We start from the raw sequence: 20,752 nt of genomic DNA, 5'->3' as shown, positions 1-20,752 counted from the left end.
AAAGTCCTTAAACTGGGCTCTGACAAGTAAAGGTTAACTCTAGTAAGAGGCTGTACACATAATCCTTTAGACTCAAAACCGCTGACCAAATCTGAGACTAGGATTGCATCTAGCCACAACTAGACTCCTCTCTGAGAAGGAGTTCAGAAAGCAGGGGGATCCTTTCCAAATCTCATGACCCAACGGGAGGGCTGTCCTCCCACTCCCCCAGCCACTCGTCAGACTCTAACATGGCATCTCTTCCCTATCCAAGAGCACCAAAACAGGTCAATTGCTTGTTAAAAATATCTGAAATCCCCATTTGCAATTTTAAAAACATAATTTTTAGAAGGGAAATTATCTTTTAATACTTACAACTCATGTAAAGTCGTGAATTATCAAACATTAAAGAAACTGATGAGAATAACCTAAATTATTTTCCATAATCTGTCTAGAATTCTTTTTGTTCATATCAGCATAGCAGCCTGAAGTACTCCAACAGAATGGTAGACGTAAACAAATACGACTAAGCTTTCCCTACTGTACTAGTAGTTTTAAAGCAAAGTGTATTTTGATGGAAAAAAGAAAGAAGTCTCACCAGCTACACAGGGAGCAAATCTCACCTGTCAGGGTTTCTGCATTACTATGCACTACAGCTGCCAATGCGACTCTCTACATGAGCTAGAATTAAACACAAAATTACTGAACAAGTCTACAATCACCAGGCTGATCCAAAAACCAGTGTCCTACCCTTACACTGACAACCTTGACAATATACTTCTCTTAGAGGAGAAAACAAAGTAAGAGACTTCTTCACTTCGCCCAGCCATACTAAAAAAATTATTTTCAAGCAGATGTCTGCCAACCATTCTAACGAATGGCTGGTGGTGGTACAAAGCTCAGGTGAATTCAGCAGAAGCCCTCATATGGCTGTTGTCCCACTTGCCTGTTGACTGTCAACAGGCACTGGTTTACCCTACGTTGACCTGTTTTATACTTGCCTGGCACACTAACCACAATTTAGGACCACAATATCGCAGCCTCAAATACTTCTTATAGTTTTACAGCACAAATTTTCTAGCATTCCCCACCACAATACAAAAGACTGGGATTCCCCTTCACTGAAGCCTTATTTTTAAACTGCAAGTATCAACAAAAATTTCAAAACTGTCAATGTATTCTAAAATGTCTACTGCACCAGTCTCAACTGTTTAAGCACACTACTTCCACTAGGTTTATCACATGATTCTCCCAACCATCCAGTCATTACAATATCAGTACCGTTCTCCATCACACAATTCCTTCTCATCCGCGTGCTTTAGGAAAATACAAGAGAATGAATGTCATTTCTTGAACACCTATGGCTGGGAAGACCCTTAAGTTACACAAAAAATACCACAAGACAGCACTGGAAAGAAAAGTCCTCAACAGCACCTAGCCTGGTCTGCCATAAAAAACTGGAAAGAGGAAAACCAGGATGTTTGGAACTCGGTGATTTCTATCTTACAGTGTTTACACTCTGTTGTCCATATGTATGAGGTATCACTTGTGTTATGTTTCAGACGAATCATAATGCCTAATATGTGCACACATGCACTTTCTTTATCACATACAGTCATTTCAGCAAGCCTGTAAGGCACACATAGATAAGCCTAGTTTCACAGTTCATTACATGTAGCAACACCCAGAGACATAATCAAATTCTGCCCTTTCCATGAACACAAGATTTCCCCTTACATTATATGCATGGATTTGAAACTAGTAAGTCTATGTCATACTGTGTTTCGTATGTGCTTGACTCCATATAATAGGTTAATTCACTTCCACCTTCCCAATGTCATCCATTTCAATGTATAAAAGTATATCATTGAACTTGGTCAATTAAAGTGCTTCACTTCTTGTTCTCCTACCTTCAAATCTTCTTACGCATCCTGCTGTCACATTCCTTTCCACAAAAAATTGTCATGGGTCAAACTGTAATTTGCAAGAATAACTAATACTACTGTACCTAGCCAGTCTTGCATTGTTTCTGTTTTAAAACATTCTTACATTTCTACAGCAAGATGAAGCAGCCTAAATGATATAAATCCAAACTACTTCTGATGCATACTCAAAGGCCATAGTATATGCGTCTGGTATCACAAATGTTCCTAAGTAACATGTATACATTCATCTTCTAATTTGCACTGCTTATTGTAGAAAACAGCACCAAACTGCCCTTCCTGCTGAAGGTTACCATCCTCAGAGCTCACTTGCTGAAAGGAGTCACTAGAGAATTCATCACCTGCTCAGGCAAAGCCAGCAAGATTACCCTAAACAAGCAACAGGGTACTATAAGCAAAACCTACTGTTTTTTCTGCATATAGATTAGTGAGAGCTCACACAACCTCTTCAGTGCAGCCTCTGGAGTGGTAACCTCAAACTAAGTATGCAAGCCGCCGCAGCAGCTGAAAGCAGTAATGACTCCAGTCAACAAGACTAAACCTAGAGAAAAACCTGAAATGCCTTCAATTTCATTTAGCACCATTCTAAGCATAGCATTACTCTGTCATGGGACCCTTTTAATGTGGCAGGAGCTTCCTGAGGTTTCATCTTCAGGATGGCAGAAGGGGAAGAGTCACCAGTATTACTGATCGCCCTGTAAAACTCAACTGTGTGTGAATTCCCCCACTTCGAATGAAGTGTGCAGTCATCTTCTAAGACAAAAACGTGAAAAGAAGAAGGAAAATCCTACAATAATGCTAAGAGCAAAATCTGAGGCTACATACAGAAAGCCAGAAAGCCTTCTGCTTTTCAAAGAACAAGCCATGTAGGCAAAAAAGGATAGAAACAGAATTTTAAGGCACAGAAACTGACTGTAGCTGAGAAACTGTTGCTGTGCCCACCTCACCCTCTATTTCCCTTCCATCTTCCTTCACAAATTTCACTTTACATTTTTTTCCATGCTACCACATGGTGTGCAGACTGCTAACCCAGAGACAATCCCAGTCTGTGAAATCTCCCTCTGGATAAAAAGTCAATGTTTTGCTGTATCTACAACACTCCTTTACACAAAAACACATAGGGAGCAAGTTGCAACACTGGAAAAATCATTCAGTGCACAAAATGTAGATCAACCAAGCCACAATAATCCTAAAATACAATATTTTTAGATTAGTATGAATGATAAAAATGGTGTTTTCATCATGATATTGTTTTTCTCTAATATACAATAAAACACTTTCTTGTATGCACAAACAGCAAAGAAAAAAATGGAGCTACACATCAGAAATAAATGGTTACTGAGTATGACATATTGCCCTTATAATTAATTGAATTATATACCTTCTCTGAATCTGAAAAACTTCTTGCACCACTCAATACCCCGTACAGTACAACCTTCAGTATGCAGAGGAGCTCTGTGTTCATCCCATACTATGTTCTGTATACGTTCTGCTAGTACTGCTTAACAGAGGCTTGCTTTAGGCAGTTCATTTCACTGTTTGTGAATGCAGGCTAGCCACGATGGACAAATTAACTTGCAGCTGAACATGTGCCCAGTATCACCACTTTCTTCTTTAGGCAAGTTTTAAGTTCTTCAATTAAGATATGACAGTCTCCTCAGGGATTTATGTTTCTCTCTCTGGTAGAAAACTCATACATCCCCACGCTAAAACAGAAGTAGCACCAGCACCAGTAACACCTCCTATTTTGGTTTAGCATTGTTTGTTTTCATTGACAGAATCCTGTTCAAACTAGCAATATAGTGCCCACCTTCTCAATCTGACATTTCATGCTTTCTGCATGCTTGCATGAGCTGGGACACCACTGCAAACATTTAGGAATTGACTGGCCTGTCCCATTTCTTCTGCCCTCCAAACCAGGAGATGGAAGATTTTTATGTTTTTCTAAGACATTTTCCAAAACTAATTATTAACTGCATCATTCTAAAGACACAGGATGGTTTTTATTTGTGTGATGGTTGAAATATCACTGAAAAGAAGTGCTGCATACTAAACATGCAGTAAAAGACAAAAATCACCCTCCAATCCACACCAGTTTAACCAGAACTTTACAAAGCTTCACCTCAAATCTTCAGTAAAACTGTTGTTACAGCACAGCCACAATGCGGTATCGAACACCACCTCTTCAACACCAATTGATAGAAACACCTCATTTTCATCACACCTTTTTTAAACAAACACAGCTAACACCTTCAGTGGAGGAACTGCTTGACACGGTAAGCCTACTTCATATACAGTGGCAGCTGACTTGTGAAAGTTCAAGAAGAAAATGAAACCTTAAAAAAAATGTCAAACTGTTAACAGAATGAAGTTTCGTGTATGCATAGGATTTTAGAATGTCTCCTCTCTGGAAACGCGCACACACACACCCCTTAAAAACATCTCTGTTTTATAATCACATTTATAATTACCCTAAAGGTAGAAGTTCAGAATCCACAGACAAATTACAAGCAAAAACCTGACAACCATACTTTTCCCTGTCCCCCCCCAAATACAGGCTTATAGCATGTAAAAGTTGGGAAGAACTGGTGTATATTCTTGCTAAGCACAGAGGTGTAGGTCCAGTATAAGCAACAAGGAAGGCTAAGGTCCGTTTGGATTTAAATCTGGTAAGGAAGGTTAAGGACAAGAAGGGCTTCTTCAAGTACATCAGCAGGAAAAGGATGACTACGGAAAATGTGGGCCTGCTGTTGAACGAGGTGGGTGCCCTGGTGACAAATGACACAGAGCAGGTGGAGTTACTGCATGACTTTTTCACTTCAGTCATCACTACCAAGGCTGGCCCTCCAACTTCCCAGACCCTGGAGGTAAGAGAAAAGTCTGGAGAAAGGATGACTTTCCCTTGGTCAAGAAGGATCACATCAGCCATCACTTAAGCAAACCTGACACCCACAAATCCATATGTGCTGATGAGATGCACCCCCAAGTGCTGAGGAAGCTGGCAGATGTTATTGCTAAGCCGCTCTCCATCACCTTTGAAAGGTCATGGAGGGCAGGAGAGGTGCCTGAGGAGGAAAGCCAATGTCACTCCAGTCTTCAAAAAGGACGAGAAGGAGGACCCAGGAAACTACAGGCCAGTCAGCCTCACCTCCACCCCTGGAAAGGGGATGGAACAGCTCATCCTGGAGGCCATCTCAAAGCACTTGAAGGAAAAGAATGTTACCAGGAGTAGTCAACATGGATTCACCAAGGGGAAATCATGTCTGAACAGCCTGAGTAAGTTCTGTGATGGAATGACTAGCTGGATAGACAAGGGGGGAGCTGTGGATGTTGTCTGCCTTGACTTCAGCAAACCTTCTGACACTGTCTCCCGTACACATCCTCACATGTAAATTCAGGAAGCATGGACTAGATGAGAAGTGATATGGACTGAGAAGTGGCAGGATGGCAGAGCTCAGAGGGCTGTGATCAGTGGCACAGTCCAGCTTGAGGCCTGTAGCTAGCAGTGCTCCCCAGGGATAGGTACAGGGTCATAGCCTTGTTCAATTCATCCACCAGTGACCTGGATGAAGGGACAGACTGTCCCCTCAGCATGGTTGCTGATGACACAAAACTGGGAGGAGTGGCTGGTACACCAGTAGGCTGTGCTGCTGTTCAGCAAGACCTGGACAGGCTGGAGAGTTGGGCACAGTGGAACTTATTAATAAAGTTCAACAAAGGCAAGTGTAGGGTCCTGCACCTGGGGAGCAGAACGACCCCCCGCATACCAGCACGGGCTGGGAGGCAGCTCTGCGGGAAAGGGCCTGGGAGTCCTGAAGGACAGCAAGCTGCCCCTGAGCCAGCAGCGGGGCCTGGTGGCCAAGAAGGCCAGCGGGATCCTGGGGTGTGTTAGGAGTGTGTCCAAAGGTCAAGGGAGGTGATCATCCCCCCTACTCTGCCCTGGTGAGGCCTCACCTGGAGTGCTGGCTCCAGTTCTGGGCTCCCCAGTTCAAGGGAGACAGGGAACTGCTGGAGAGGGTTCAGTGGAGGGTTATGAAGGTGATGAGGGTACTGCAGCATCTTCCTTGTGAGGAAGGGCTGAGAGAGCTGGGCCTGTTTAGCCTGGAGAAGAGAAGGCTGGGGGATCTTACCAATGTCTACAAATATCTTAAGGGTGAGCACTGGAACTGGCTGCCCACAAAGGTTGTGATGTATCCTTCTATGAAGACATTCAAAACCTGTCTGGACGCGATTCTGTGCAGCTTGCTCCAGGAGAACCTCCTTTAGTAGGGGGCTGACCTAGCTGATCTCCAAGAGGTCCCTTCCAACCTGATCACTCTGTGATTCCAGGGGGAGCAATAAACCACAAGTGAAAATCTTGGAAAGACAATACTCTTATGGTTGCATTAAATATTTTTCGTAACATACAGACTGCACTACTTTGCAGTAGTAAAATCACCATACTTCAAGAAGTAGCTTTATAGCACTCTGATTTTTTAAGTACCATATGGAAGAATATTGCTTTTTTTATCATTTGGCTTATGCTAATTTTCCTTGGTTGGCTTTCTCCTTACTGTATGTAACATCTGCAATGTGGTCATATTTTGGCATAAGACAAAAAGAAAATCTCACAAATGTCACCAAGTATGATAAAACTTACGTTACAGTCACACAGACAGACATTAAATGCAATCAAATAGTGCCTACATGCAGTTCCTCAAAATACTTTTTTAACAAAAAAAAGTTACCCAAGCCATGTCTGCGGTGCATCAAAACTTAAAGTAACATAATCCGCATTGCTAGATCTCAACTTGGACAAGAGCAAACTTTTGCACTTTTGGCGGTTCTGCACTCCAGCCACTGAGTCCCAGCCCTTGGAGACCACACAGAAGCACAGGGCAGCACTTCAGCTTGCTGCAGGTGCTCCAAGTAACAAAAATGTTGGCTGCAACAGCAATCGCACTGGAAGCAAGGAAGCACAAGCCAGCCGCTGTGCGAGGCCTCCAGAGAGGCAGCAGCAAGGACAGAGTTGCAGGTGTCCTGCCCTGCCCAGCAATCCCCGCAGGCACACTGCCTCCCCCACAGCAAAAGCCCCAGGCTCCCCAGGAACAGGCACTGGCACTGGCATCCACACTGCTCCGGCACCACCCTGCTGGCTGCTCCCTGTTGTCTCCATCCTCAGGGTGGTGAAGCAGGTCCCACATTAGCATTTCTTATAAGCATTTTGTTTCGAAGCACAGAGCAAACAGCACTGTTGCAGAAAGGGGGGTCAGGATAGGACTTAAAGGCCTCCTCTAGTACAGCAAGCCACAGAGTTAAGCAAGTGTCCACAGGCAATATGAAAAGACAGTTTCTCCACTTCTTCCCTAAATCCTCTTCCACCCTCACACCCAGCTATCCCATAGAACCCAGTATATGCTGCACCGCAAGGGAACTCTTTCTCACTACTGACTGCATTGAGAATGAAAAAATATGGTCAAACTCTCAAGCAAAAAAAACATCTGAGGAATGTAGCCCTGCCAAGGGAAGGGTGTTTTTTTCTGGCAGAGCCCTGACTGGAGCGGAGACGGGAGAAGGAGAAGAGGAAGAGGTAGACAAGGAGAGACAAAGGAAAGGAAGAGAAGCTGGAGAGAACTGCCAGCATGGTCTGGTATTTTCTTTAAAATATTTTATAAAGAAAATAAAATATTACTGAAAAGTTCAAAACATCACAATGTCCCAGTTTTTTCTTTTCTGTCACTCCTTTATCTTCTAACAAGGAGACTGCTCTTCATCAGGACAATAAACACTTGAAAAGGCCGGGGAAAAAAAATGGTTCCTTCAGTGCTCCTCAACTCAAGTGACTAGTGAAGTCAGGACAGTAATTCTCAAAAAATCATACCTTTGCTGTGTCCAGACTTTTCCCACTCCGGTTCCTCACTTCACAATGACATATATGCACTGCAAACAAAACCTGCTTGCTCAATTAATTAAAAAAACCTTTTAAAGCACCGACAAATAAGCACCAAAACATCAGCTTTGCTGACTTTAGTTAGCCTCACCAACACCCAGATGAAGCAACACAGCACTCGGCCCACACCACTGCACATAACACAAATGCAAACTCAAGAGGCTCTTCTGAAGCACATGTCAACAATGAAGTAGATCAATTTCCAATTAACATGCAGAAGCTTTAATAAAATAGGACAGCAAATATGAAACACCTCCATGCACGGAGAAACACACACTTTCTCAAATCTTCTTTTGGTGCTTAAAAGATCAGTTATCCTCAGGGAGAAAAAAAGAAAAGGAAGTCCACTATTTTAGACTGTAAAAAATAGTAGCAACTTTCAATGGAATGCAAGGCATGTCTGTCTGCTAAAACTGTGTATTTGCATCCTATTTTTTGCTAGGGAAACATGACAGATGTTTACAGGATTTGCCAGCTCACTTTCCAGACTCACTGCACAAATAGAAGACAGGGCTCTTGCCTGTCATTTCTGTGCCTTCCTGTCTTGGTTTTTCCTGGGATAGAGGTATTTGGGGTTTTTTTCTTAGTAGCTGGTACAGTGCTATGGTTTGGATTTACTGTGAGAATGATGTTGAACACACGGATGTCTTATATGTAGCTACATAGTGCTTGGTCTAAATCAAGGACTTTTCAGTTTCCCACACTCTGCTAGTGAGCAAGTGCACAAGAAAAAGCTGGGAGGGAGCAGAGCCAGGACAGCTGACCCAAACTAGCCAGAGGGATATTCCATACCATAGAACATCATGCTCAGTATATAAACTTGGGGGAAGAAGGAGGGGGAGGACATTTGGAAGGATGGCATTTGTTTTCCCAAGTAACCATTAAACATGATGGAGCCCGGCTTTCCTGGGGATGGCTGAACACCTGCCTGCCCATGGGAAGTGGTGAATGAATTCCTCATTTTGCTTCGCTTGCATGTGCGGCTTTTGCTTTACCTGTTAAACTGCACTTATCTCAACCCACAGATTTTATCTTTTTACTGATTTTCCTATCCCATTCCACTGAGGGAGAGCAGGTGGTGAGCGAGTGGCTGTGTGGTGCTTCGTTGCCAGCTGGGGTTAAACCAAGACACTTCCAGATACAGTGCCCCAAGACACTTCCTACCCTCAAATTTATTAAGGCCTACAGGCCCATAAGTAGGTCTCACTTTCTGACCTACTTTTGCTGGGATGCTTGCATCATGAACATGCACAGATCACTAAAGTTACCTCACAGATAAACCCGCAGGGTTAGGGCAGAAAGTAAAATTATTTGCTTTTTAAAAAATACACATCTGAAATTGCCCACCTGTAGTATCAGCTTCTTAATACTACTAATTTATGTGACTGTATTTAACCTTTAGGTGACATCCTTTAACCTCACAGCTAATGTCTCAAAGTGAAAATTTAATTTGCCTTTTCACTGAATTCCCATTCATGCTTCAGGCACACTCATTCACATTACACGTTCCCCAAGTCATCACTACATCATTCACATAATTTCTAGATGTCACTGCTAAATTCTTCTTTTCAAACAGCAAAGCAACCAAACCCTCAGAACAGCTTTTTTTCTTCCTAGACTTTTTAAAATCACTTTATTATCATCATATCTCTAAACACTAAACATGCGAACTCTGAAAAACATGGTCATGTATAGCACTGTAGACACCATTCTAACTTATTTCTTGTCTCTGCAAAATGGCATCAAGATGATCCACAAGAAGTAATAAAGGGTGAGACTGTTTTGTCACACAACTGAAGTGGCATCAAAATTGTGAGGACTCCTCACCAGCTGCACACCAGTCAAGAGACCACTGCACACCAGTCAGAGATGTGGCTCCACAGTGACCATAAGGTCAGCGTACAAGGGCTGCATCTTCCCACTTCAGCATTACTGCATACCAGCCACAAAGTCGCCCATCTTGCAGAAGTCACAGGAACAAGTATTTGCAAAACCAGATACACATGTTAGTCCTAATTCAGTTACTGGACTACTTTTTAAATTCTTCAAGTTCTTACTCTGCTGACAAAGAAATTAAATTATAGCAATAAATAATCAAGTCAATAAAGTAGACTTGCTGCCCTTTTTCTCCTCCTCACTGAAGACATGCAGAAAAGTAGTACTTCTACATAAAGTCCTGACTAAGGAAAAAGGAGGTAGGAGCTCTTGCTTCTCTTTGATCTTTTATTCCTATACCAAAAAGAAAAAGATCTTCATGTCCTTCTGAAATCAACATTCCACAGCTTCCCTCATATATTCTCATTGTAATAGGGTAAGACACACGAGAGAAATAAAAGGCTCCTAGGAAAACAATTCTAAGACCTCATACAAAACGTGTTTCTTTTTAAGAACAGAGACAGAAAGCCTTATGTTAACTCCCCACCCAGTATCACCATTCCCCTACCATGCACATTGCAAGCAACATGCATATATGTAAAACCCACATAAAAAACTATGGCCCTTAACAAAGCACAGAAAAGTCCACGGGTATGTTCCCCCCAGCACCCTGAAGCTTTGTATGAGACATTTAATTTAGGCTATTTGATTTCACCATTCAACATACAAAGACACACACATTTTTGCACCTTCTTGACAATTTTTCCTCTTACACTTCGGAGGGTGTTTTTCCTACCTGATCTCTCAGTTGTTGAACAGAAGTCTGAAGGTTGAGAATTTGGTTAAAGAGAGGACTCTGCAGCACTGATTTTAATAAGCTCAGTTTCTCTTCATTTGCAATGTCACCTCGATCCCGAAGTTTTGCCTGTAAGCGCTCCATGGCCTGAAGGGCCCGATATGTATCTGTAGCAATAATCATTCCTAGTCAGTAGCAGTTTAGAAACAGCCTCATACAAGCAGATAACAGGTTTAAATGTATCCTTCTCTACTGTTCAAACCACAGAGGACTTGAATGGTTCCATTCTGGACAAAAACCCCAGCCCAAACACATCTTTCAAACATTGGAACAGTCTGCCCAGGGAGGTCATGGAATCACCATCCCTGGAAATGTTTAAAAAATGCATAGATGCAGCGCTTAGTGACATGGTTTAGTGGTGGACTTGGCAACCCTAGGTTAGAAGTTGGACTTGATCTCCAAGGTCCTTTCCAACCTAAATGATTCTATGTTTCTATGACAATCAATCAGGAAGTCAGAGGCAGAGCACAAAACTGAAGCCAACAAAAATTACATTTTTGTCCATCAAGAACTAGGTTACAGAAGTGAAAAAGCCTCCATTAAAATTCAGTTACAGGACCTGTGGCTACAGACTACTTAAGTAAGTAGTGACAAAACCAGCCATAACAGAAAACATTTGTCTTTTTCATACAAACTTCTTTTAATTTTTGTAAAGATTAAAACAATGAAATCAAGACAACAGGCTCAAAATTAAGTATGCTGAACAAATGATGGTGCCTCTTTTGTTTGCAAATACAAAATACAAAAACACAAATACATCATGTATTTCTAAGCACAGCAGGTATTTCTTACAGAACCTCTCTTTAGCAGTATGTACCAATGCCCTAAATCTATCATGCACACTTCATTTTGCCACAAAAATATAGTGATACAAATAAAAAAAAAAATTACCAATTGTTTCCAACATGTTTTCTGCTTCTCAGCTTGTATTCCAATAATGGTAAGAAATACAGTATTTCTCTGAAAAAGAACAGAAAGGGAAAAGGGTCACATTTATAGAAACACTAAGCTCTGAAGAAGAAAAAAGCTTGACGTCTAACAAGAAGAAACAGCCCTGCAAAATAACAATCCACAAAAACTGCATCTCCTTGGATAATTAATGTAACCTCAACAGTGACCATATCCTAAGTCACTTCGGAGCTTCAAACCTGCCTGAAATTTTTTTTAGGAATATACTTTGTAATATTTTTTCATTTCCATATCAAAGCTGCTGTCTGCATGCTGTTGCACAACATGCCTTCCTGCAATGCTTTAATCAGAAGCTATGAATCATAGCTGTTACTGATACTTTACACAGTTTCATTGCTTTCCTTTCCAGTGAATCATAAAAAACATCCCCTGAGGGATCATTTTCAAGCTCTGTGTTAACAATTTCAGGTGCATGAGCCATAGCATATTTTTTAAAGTCACCTTTTAAAAAGAAAAGTCACGTAAGTCACAAGTCCTCATGCTACACAGCTCTGCAGGACCCTCCCACTACAGCCTCCACTATTGGTGCCTACTGGAACTGATCAGATCTGGATGATGGCAGGTCTTTTGCCAGCGTGGGTTTCCAGGCTGGAAATCGTCCACTGGGAAAAAGGAATTCTGAAATTGCTTTGTTATTCCTTTTTGTTACTTTTTGGGGGTTATTTTCTTTTTCAACAGTGTGTCTGCAATTTCTCAGGAATTTGTAGTGACGGAGTATGTTTGACAGAGATGGATAGCTGAGGAGTTCAAATATCATTGCAGGTGTATGAACTAAGCTCTGCATTTTATCATCTTATCTTTCACAACGGTGCCTTTGTTTTCTTGATAATAGGAAAGCACTTCAGTACAGCATCCTGACTTGAATCTGGTGAGCAGTGATCCTGACACACTCAGGGAAAAGGTTTTTTTCTTGAAAAATAGGGAAAGGAATGGTGCTGACAGATCTCTGGGTAAGAGAGCCTAACTAAAATTCAACAAGACCATTAGTTATAGAACCTAAGCAGGACCAGCATTAATTAATCCTCGCAATAAAAAAAAAAAACAACCAGCTGTTAACATAGATTCACTTACAAGGAACAGAAGCCAGGATAAACAGTTTGACAAGCACGTATCATTTGCAGTTTGTGCAGAAAACCCACATCAAGTGGGTTTAGAATGGTTTCATGTTCCATCTCCAAGGCTTCTCTAGATTCAGTATGCCTGGGGCTTCATATCAGTTTACAGTATTGCATTTGAATTTGCCAATACATCAGTATAGAATCACTAATCATTCTTTCTAGTACAACATACTACTTAGGGACAAACATTCAAATCCTTTGAATCTGACTTTGTCAAAGTAACCTTACTGCATGATCCAAATTACACGTTTCAGTAATAAATAAAAATAAGCCTTTATGAATTTGTTTTCTCACTTGGCATGGCAAATCCCAGCACATTATTACCAGGTCTGAAAACCAAACTCAGTATCTTGTGTTTTCACTTTGACACTCTTCAAAAACAAGACAAAAAAAAGTCTATTTTACATGGGGAAAGTCTGGATGAGATTATTTATACATTATGAAGGAAGATGGCTTCTCCAAACCTTAATAGCTTATAGTTTTTCCTTCTAGATTAACAAACTACTGTCACATCTTCTATCCAGAGCCCCTATTTACAAATAGAGGTATTTAAGTGATGTTCAAAATTGTTTTTCTCAGTGGCAATGCCAACCAAAGCAGTTCTTTCCTGTTTCACTGTTCCAGTTCTTCCTCTATAGCTACTCTCGGGGCTGTGTTGTCAATGCAACCAGAAAACTGTGCAAAAAAAAAGGATGTGGAGTATTTTTCAGTCATTTCAGTGCCATGATCCTGTTTATCACAGTACTATACACACAAGCACACAGCACCGTACATTCAATACCCACCTTCTGAGGAAATTAATAAGGGAAAATACAGGGTTATTGTTCTTCTGCTTTAGCTCCCTGAGAACTCAAGAACAGATGCAGCTGTAAAAAGTACGTATCTTTTGGAGCAGCTTAATATTGCTTTACATTATGATTAAACTTGCCTAAAGCCGCATTCTTGGTGTCCTGCGAAAGGCATGTTTTACAAGTGACAGAATGGACAAGGTCACCACTGTCTTCATGCAATCACACAGGTACAAACTCTGATGATTTGTAACGGAAGCTTTCTAAAAGCAGACACGAGTCCTAAACATACTCTATAAATGATGATGCTACCTAATTTGCAATGAAACTAATTCCTTAGCTCTGTTAAGACACTCATTATATACTTTCTATTTACCTCATGCTTCAGAGGTAGGAACACTGCTCTAGAGCTACCCTAACGTCAGCAAATCCATTTTTAACTCTCAGATTAATTTTCCTTATTTTGTATTTATATTAGCAGGAAAATCCTCCTCAGCTCATCAGCTTAAAGCTTTCATCAACTGCAGCACTAAGTGGGAGCAAGAACAAAACTGCAGTCAGGATGTTTTCCTTCAGGACACTTCCTCTGATGCAGATGCAAGGCACTGAGACACACCAGCATTTCTACATGTTGCAGTCCAAGATGACCTCTGTTCGCTCTGCCTGCACTCTGAAATGGCGAAAAGCCACGTGACTGTACTCCTGCTGTGCCACATCCATGCTAACAAGTGGGATCTGTCAGCACCAGCTCAGGGGCGCATTAACATAGCTGAAGTACAGGCAAAGCAAGCACACATCTGTCCAAAACGCACCACAGAGACATACCCATAACCATCAACAACCACTACAGCTGCAACTCCTGGCCTTTAAACCAGCTTGCTTCCAGGTATTCTAACAATAATGTGCTGGGGAGAAGTATGGAGGCATGAATGATTATTTGTTGAAAGGCATAAGCCTATCATTTGCTATAGTGACTATTTTTATAATTTCATCACAGACTTCTAGATGCACAAATGGGAAGTTTAGTTCTGATTCTCTCATTTTGCTAACTCCAGGCAGCCTGTATCACAGCAGTTTGAAGCCAGAACAAGCCCTTCTATACATCATACAAATACTGGTCACGCCACAAAGAGCTTACTAGCTTAGCCTAAAGTAGATTTAACTATTTTTGCATTTCAGTGTCGAAGTTCATTAATCACACAGTAATAAGAATATAGACCAACTGTGTTAGTCATTTTTATTAGCAACTTGAAGAAACACTACTAAATGAATAGCAAGTTAAATTAACTTTAAAGTTTTTAAAGGCACAGGTATGTGAAAGATGTGGCTAAAAAAAAAAAAAAGGCATCTTTTCTTTTTCCTCCTGTTTTATAACAGGAAAGTAGAAAACAAGTCATTTTAGACAGGTAAATGGTGAGACACACGCCATCGTCTACTAAGCATGCACAGAAGTTAAATACAATTCCTTCCAAACTTGCACTTCTGAAATGTGACACTTCCTATGCTAACAAACAAACATGGTATATGCACATTTCTCCACTTTATCCTGCCCTTCTTCTATAAGGTCAGTTCCCAAAAAATAGTTGCCGTGCTGCAGCTCTGGTTTCTTTGTGCCCACACCTAAAACACTAAAATCCACAGGTCTCAGAATTTTAAAAATCAGACATGAAATTTATGTTGATCACTTCCTTTCCCCTGCACCATCCAAGCCATTTAGCTAAACAGCCAAAAGATTCATGGAAACGGAAAGATGACCCACTTCCAGTGACTACTCTTTCACATCTGATCATGTAATTTCTACAAGGAAACTTACTCTGATTGACTAACAGGTAGTCCAGCTACTATTTCACAAAGCCATTTCAGGTAATACCCTGGAAACTAATGCTCATAGCACTGGATTAGCAAATATGCAATGCCAAAGATAGAAAACACAGTAACGGGCTTTGCTCTGTAGCTCCTGCATTACTTGATGGGGTCTGAGGATACAGAGGAAATGCCTATCTTAAGAGTGATCTCTAGGCTCAAACTTTGGCTAGGAGTTGCTCAAGACTAAAATTAAATTATTTCAATTAAGCAGCATGGTAATCACAACATGCATTCTATAGCTGCTAAAAAGAGTATTTCAAATCTTCTAATCTAAATTTCAACACCTGGGCCTGGATTTGGCTGAGTTAGAGATATCCTTTTGTACTTGATTTCTATCCCATATCATTTCCCTCCCCTAGTTTCTGTCCATCACTCAGACAGGCATGTTGTGCTAGCACTGCCTGGCGTGGGAATGGACATCAAACCGCAGAGGAAGTGGAAGATACTAATCACTGTTAAACCTTCTGCTTTGCCTGCAATTTCCAGAAGCTCTTCCATTGCACTCAGTTACCTCCTGCATGCTGGCTGCTATCCCCGGGAAGGAAATAAAGGTGATCCCCAGCATCTTTGGGGGCGGTCTTGTCAACAGAAAGGCAGCGGAAACCATTCATGGTGAACTGAAAGACCTCACATTTTTCTATGTATTCTTCTACTGTCACAAAGGCAATTTTGCCGTTGCATACAGCACTTTCCAGGATTATGAGCAATATTACAAGGACTTGACAACTGTAGCCTGACTGGTATAGCCTTCACTATTGTAATGAAAGAAACACACATGCTTAAACATAGTGGGAAAGGGCATGGAAGTAAATGCAGGAGAGCAGACACCAACAGGGAAAGGAGGATGAACAAAAACAAGTGGAAAGGAAGAGAGAAGGGGAAAAGAGGCTAGCCTACTGTTTTACTGACAGGACGTGAGCTTGCCAAATTAACATCAACCACTTGGTTTCATCAGCCAAAAGACCCCAGACTGCATGCTTCTGGCTAACAGAAGAGAGAACTAATTCAAATCAAGGACTTAATACAAACAAAATTACCATGCACTGTTCACAAGGAACAAAGCAGATTTCCATTGACTACCTGGAATGTAACAGGCAAGCACAAGATGCCTGACATTTATATTTAAGACCTATGCTAATGAAAATTGTTCTGAAGCACTCAAAACAGAAATAAAAAGGCAGTTCAGGAACTAATGCACAGCCTATATTAAGACTATAAGCAGTTTTGTTTGAGAAGTGACGTTACTAGCCTGAAATTTAGAAGAATACTGAATGCATCAAAAAGATGTTAAAAGATTATAGTAGTGCTCTGTATGTGAAAGAACTGTGGTAGAGCTGAACAGGATTATCTATTTTGAAACAACTACGAAAACAGAATTTTGAACATTCAACTATTTCTAAGCTTCTGTACACACCACACATGAAGGAAACTTACAATGCTTTTCGATGAACAAGCAATCTGCTGTGTTTAATTAATAATCTTCTGTAACACTGTAAGGAGCCCTATATGAGACTAAGACCCATGTTAGCTGATGAGCAAGTTATAATTGCAACTGGGAAATGAGCCTAAATTATACTTAACGCTTTCACATACTGATAAATGTGTGACACAGGGTATTCAAAAGTAATTTGTAAAGAGTATTGCAAAAACAACAACACCGAAGAGGAAATTCTTCTGGTGGGGTTTTTTGGTTTTGGGGGTTTTTTTTCAGTTAAGGAAACTAACATCATCTGTTTAAAAAAAAATAAAATAAAATCACTGAATATTTTAAATTGAGATTAATTGGAATCACTTTCCTCTAACTTTTGAAATACAGTATTAGCTTCAGAAACTGAAAAGCAACTTTTTAGTATATGCAGAATATATGCAACATTACATATACTGAATTCATGTACGAAACCCAGGCACGGTTAATATTTCTTCTTTGTTTTCAGCATAAGCAATTGATAATTGATATCAATTGATATTGAAAATGATATTCATTCAATTCAGTAAAACCTGATGAAGCACAATTCCTACAACAGTTGCACCTCTTATACTAGAATCTTCACAGAGGTGAGAACAGCATACATAAATGAATGACTAAGGAGCCCCACTGAACAGCTGCCAGTAAGCTTCAATGAAGAGTCGCCATTTTCCTTACAAACTGAAAACACAAACTTCTCCTTGTATATTGTGATAGTAACAGGAGAGTAATGCAGGAGAGCATTACAGCGTGTAACAGCTACCGTGCAGGGTCTCGTATGCAAGGATGGGGTCTTTCTTCGAAAGCAAAAAAATTCCCAGTACTGTCTTGGCAAAAATGGCATATTTATATATTGGCTTGTTGGGAATTCCATGAGTGAAACAGAGGTGTCCTTACCAATGATGATACAGTATACTGCCAGCACGGCATTGCATTAGCTTAAACTGCTTCAGAAGAATGCTCAAATTAGAAAATCTACTGAATAACTCCACAGAATTTTAAATTTTCTTACGTGAAACATGCAGCACACAATTCAGAAGGTCTTTATAATCATTCTCAATGCACTGATTAAAGTGTTACCTACTAAAGCAAAACCATTTGCAGCAATCTGTGTGACTGAGAAGTTGTATGGGCATTGTCTGTTAAGTCTTCAGAGGGAACAGAGCCAGATGTAATATAAAGATCATGCATTAGCATGCAGGTCTTTTTCACTAGTGCTGATACCAATCTAACTTTCCTAGTGCACTTTTGTGTGAAGAGAGGGGAGAATGTATCCTGTTCCTGATGGAAAAGCTTCCTGAAAGCCAAAGGAAGCCATTTGAAACACCAGAGCTAATCAGTAAATGTTACATGCATGTTACTGTTCACAAGATACAGAAAGATAAAAAGCATGTATATTAAAAATAGTAATGATTTTGAAAAGAAAAAAAAATGTGATGTTCTCTGTTATAAAAAATGTTGCCATTAAGGTGGATGTGCCATTAGACACTTTGATTCTGCCTTCTTTTCTTCTAATGTTCCATTGCTTTTCACTTACATAGATGCATCAAACAACATTTCCACAAAATACATTTTACCACTTTCCCTTTTCCCAATTTATTTTCCTCCCAGCACGCTCCTGTTACCTTGGAAAACATAGTGCCGACAGGGAAACAACAAGGCATTACACAACAGACTCCTGCAAGACCAGAATTCAGACCTGTCAGCTTGATTACAGTAAATCACTGCTCTGCTCCGGCAAGAGACTCCTGCTACCCTTTCTGGCACCAAAGCCAGTAAGGACGTTTTCTCTTCAACAGCTTACACTAACAAAATCATCTCCATGTGTTAAGAAGGAAAAAGATAAAAGCATGAGGCAGTGCTTAAAAAAACAAAAGAAAAAAAAACCAAAACAAAACAATGTAACCCTGTTCAGCCAAATGGCAAATCTAATCTGTTAAATGTGGTACACAGAGTTCAAACAGTTGGCTTCGCGAGAGCTTTTCTTTAACGTTGTTCCTTCCAATTGCTCCTTCCAGTAACGCAGTGAGGTACGGGCAGCAGGGGATGACACCACGCAAGAAACAACAAGCCATCCCAAAAAGCAGACTCTTACTTTTCGCACCCAGACCCACCAAAGCACACAACTCGGGACTGCGCCTCGCCCCCCCACTTCCACTCCGCCAAACCGGTCACGTTTACATGCGGTCCCGGGGGGGATGCTGGAGAGCCACAGCGGGGCCCGGACCTGCGGGAAGCACCAACACCGGCACGGCAACAGGTACCGGCGCCCGAGGTCCGCCGCTCCGCCGGGAGCCAGCACGCCCGCGGCGGAGGAAACCGCCGGTCTTGCCCGGGCCTCTGGGCCGGCTCCGGCTTCCTGCGAGCCTCAACACCGCCCACCGCCAAGCGCTGGGCGAGGGCCGCCGCGCCCTGGACACCCCCTCCCCGGGCCGCGGCCGCTCAGTGGCGGCAGCAGGTGAGGCGACCCCCCCCCGGGCACGGCACACTCCCGCTGAGTTTACAACGAGAAAAGCTGTGGAGAGAGGGCGAGCACAGCAGCGCTCCCCGCAGCAGCCGAGAGGAGCTCGGCTTTTGTTTACGTGAGGACGGCTCCCCGCCAGGCCTCCACGGACCGCCCGCCTGCCGCAGGCCGGAGCCGCGGCCCGGCCCCCAGCGCCGCTCCCCGCCGCTCGCCGGCAGTCTGGCCCGGGGGGGGGGGGGGGGGGGGGGGCGGGGGGCGGCAGCAACAAGCTCAGCCCCCCCCGTGGCTCCCCGGACTCTCTCCTCCACCCGCTCTCCCCCCGGCCCCGGCAAAACGCGGCGCATCAACAGAACAGTAATAAACAAAACTTCGCGCGATAAATACGTTTCGAAAGGCCGCTCACAACTCCGGCGACACGGTGGGTCCCTCCCCGCCCTGCCCGCGCCCCCGGCAGACGACGGGCGGGCTCACCCTGCTCCGCCGCCCGGCACGGCCCAGCGCCCCGCTTACCCCGGCAGCTCGGCGGGTCTCCCTGCCCGGCCCCGCTCTCCGCCTTCGTCCTTCTCGCCCCCAAGTAACGGCGCCGAGTCGCGCCGCGGGGGAAGCGCGCTCAGGCACGCCCCGGCGGTCTGAAACCTAATCCTGCCCCGCAGCCCCCCCGGCCCGGCCCGGGCGCGGACCCCCCCGCGGTGGGTCTCCGGGAGCGGCGCCCCCCGGGGCTGGCTGGGGCGGGCGGGGCTGCAGCCGCATCCCGGCAGCGGGGGGCGGAGGTGTCGAGGGGGGGCACGTTTGGGGGCTTCCCCGGCCCGCGCCCTCCCCGCCGCGGCGCGGCGGCTCGCAGCTCTTCCAGCGAAGTTTCTCTCTCCCCGGCTGCAGGCACGGCGGCGGAGGGGCTGGGCGGCGGAGCGCACGCCTCGCCGGGGAGGACGCCGAGGAGCTGGGCCGCCCTGGCTTTGCCTCCCCGGCCTCCGAGGCAGGCGGTTTGCCCGTGAGGTGAGGGCGGCAGCGGCGGGCCGCCTCTGCCGGGGGTGCCGTGCCTCCTGCGGCGGGGCTGCCCCGCCGGCCGGCCGCCGGCCCTCCTGCCCCGGCAAGGGGCGCCTGCACTGCAGCGGAAGAGGGTGGGAGACGCCTGGAAATGTTTAAAAGAAAACCTACAGCCCACGGTGACGTTAGGCAAAATGATGACCGAGGGCGTAGGGGTGATGAACATGAACGGGGCTTTGCTCCTAAGCACCAGGTAGTTAAGTCTCTTACCTAAAAGCAAAGATGCCGCGTACCTTTCACGTATGCACATCTTGAGATTATAACACGGAGTGTTTGCAATGACCATAAAAAATAAAAAATAATAAAAAAAAAAGTTCTTCAGAAGGTGGAAGTATTTTGCTGTTTTTTAACTTTGCTTCACCCAGCAAACGTCAGCAGGATCACAGTGTCCCCTTCTCCTTGCCAGGGGACAACTCTGTTGTAGATGATGCTCGGGCAGCTGCCCTGAGGTGACAC

General features: G+C 43.3%; 1 protein-coding gene across 20 annotated transcripts in view; it reads right to left on the bottom strand.

Moving 5' to 3' along the window:
* The window catches only part of MPDZ (multiple PDZ domain crumbs cell polarity complex component), a 99,387-nt gene extending 79,060 nt beyond the window's left edge, over nucleotides 1-20,327 (bottom strand). For 13 of the 20 annotated variants that reach the window (XM_056324536.1, XM_056324541.1, XM_056324538.1 and 10 more), the window contains exons 1-3: nucleotides 19,763-20,326; nucleotides 11,474-11,542; nucleotides 10,523-10,689 (exon numbers count right to left, since the gene is read on the bottom strand). In XM_056324536.1, coding sequence (XP_056180511.1) covers nucleotides 10,523-10,689; nucleotides 11,474-11,489 — 183 coding nt within the window. In that variant the 5' untranslated portion in view covers nucleotides 11,490-11,542; nucleotides 19,763-20,326. Of the gene's footprint in view, nucleotides 1-10,522; nucleotides 10,706-11,473; nucleotides 11,543-19,762 lie in introns of those variants that run through there. The other 7 variants (XM_056324531.1, XM_056324533.1, XM_056324537.1 and 4 more) reach the window with 3 other exon arrangements.
* Between the last annotated feature and the right edge of the window lie 425 nt (nucleotides 20,328-20,752).

The sequence above is a fragment of the Falco biarmicus genome, chromosome Z (assembly GCF_023638135.1).
Source record: "Falco biarmicus isolate bFalBia1 chromosome Z, bFalBia1.pri, whole genome shotgun sequence".
Lineage (NCBI taxonomy): Eukaryota > Metazoa > Chordata > Aves > Falconiformes > Falconidae > Falco > Falco biarmicus.
This window is presented reverse-complemented; position numbering and strand designations above follow the sequence as displayed.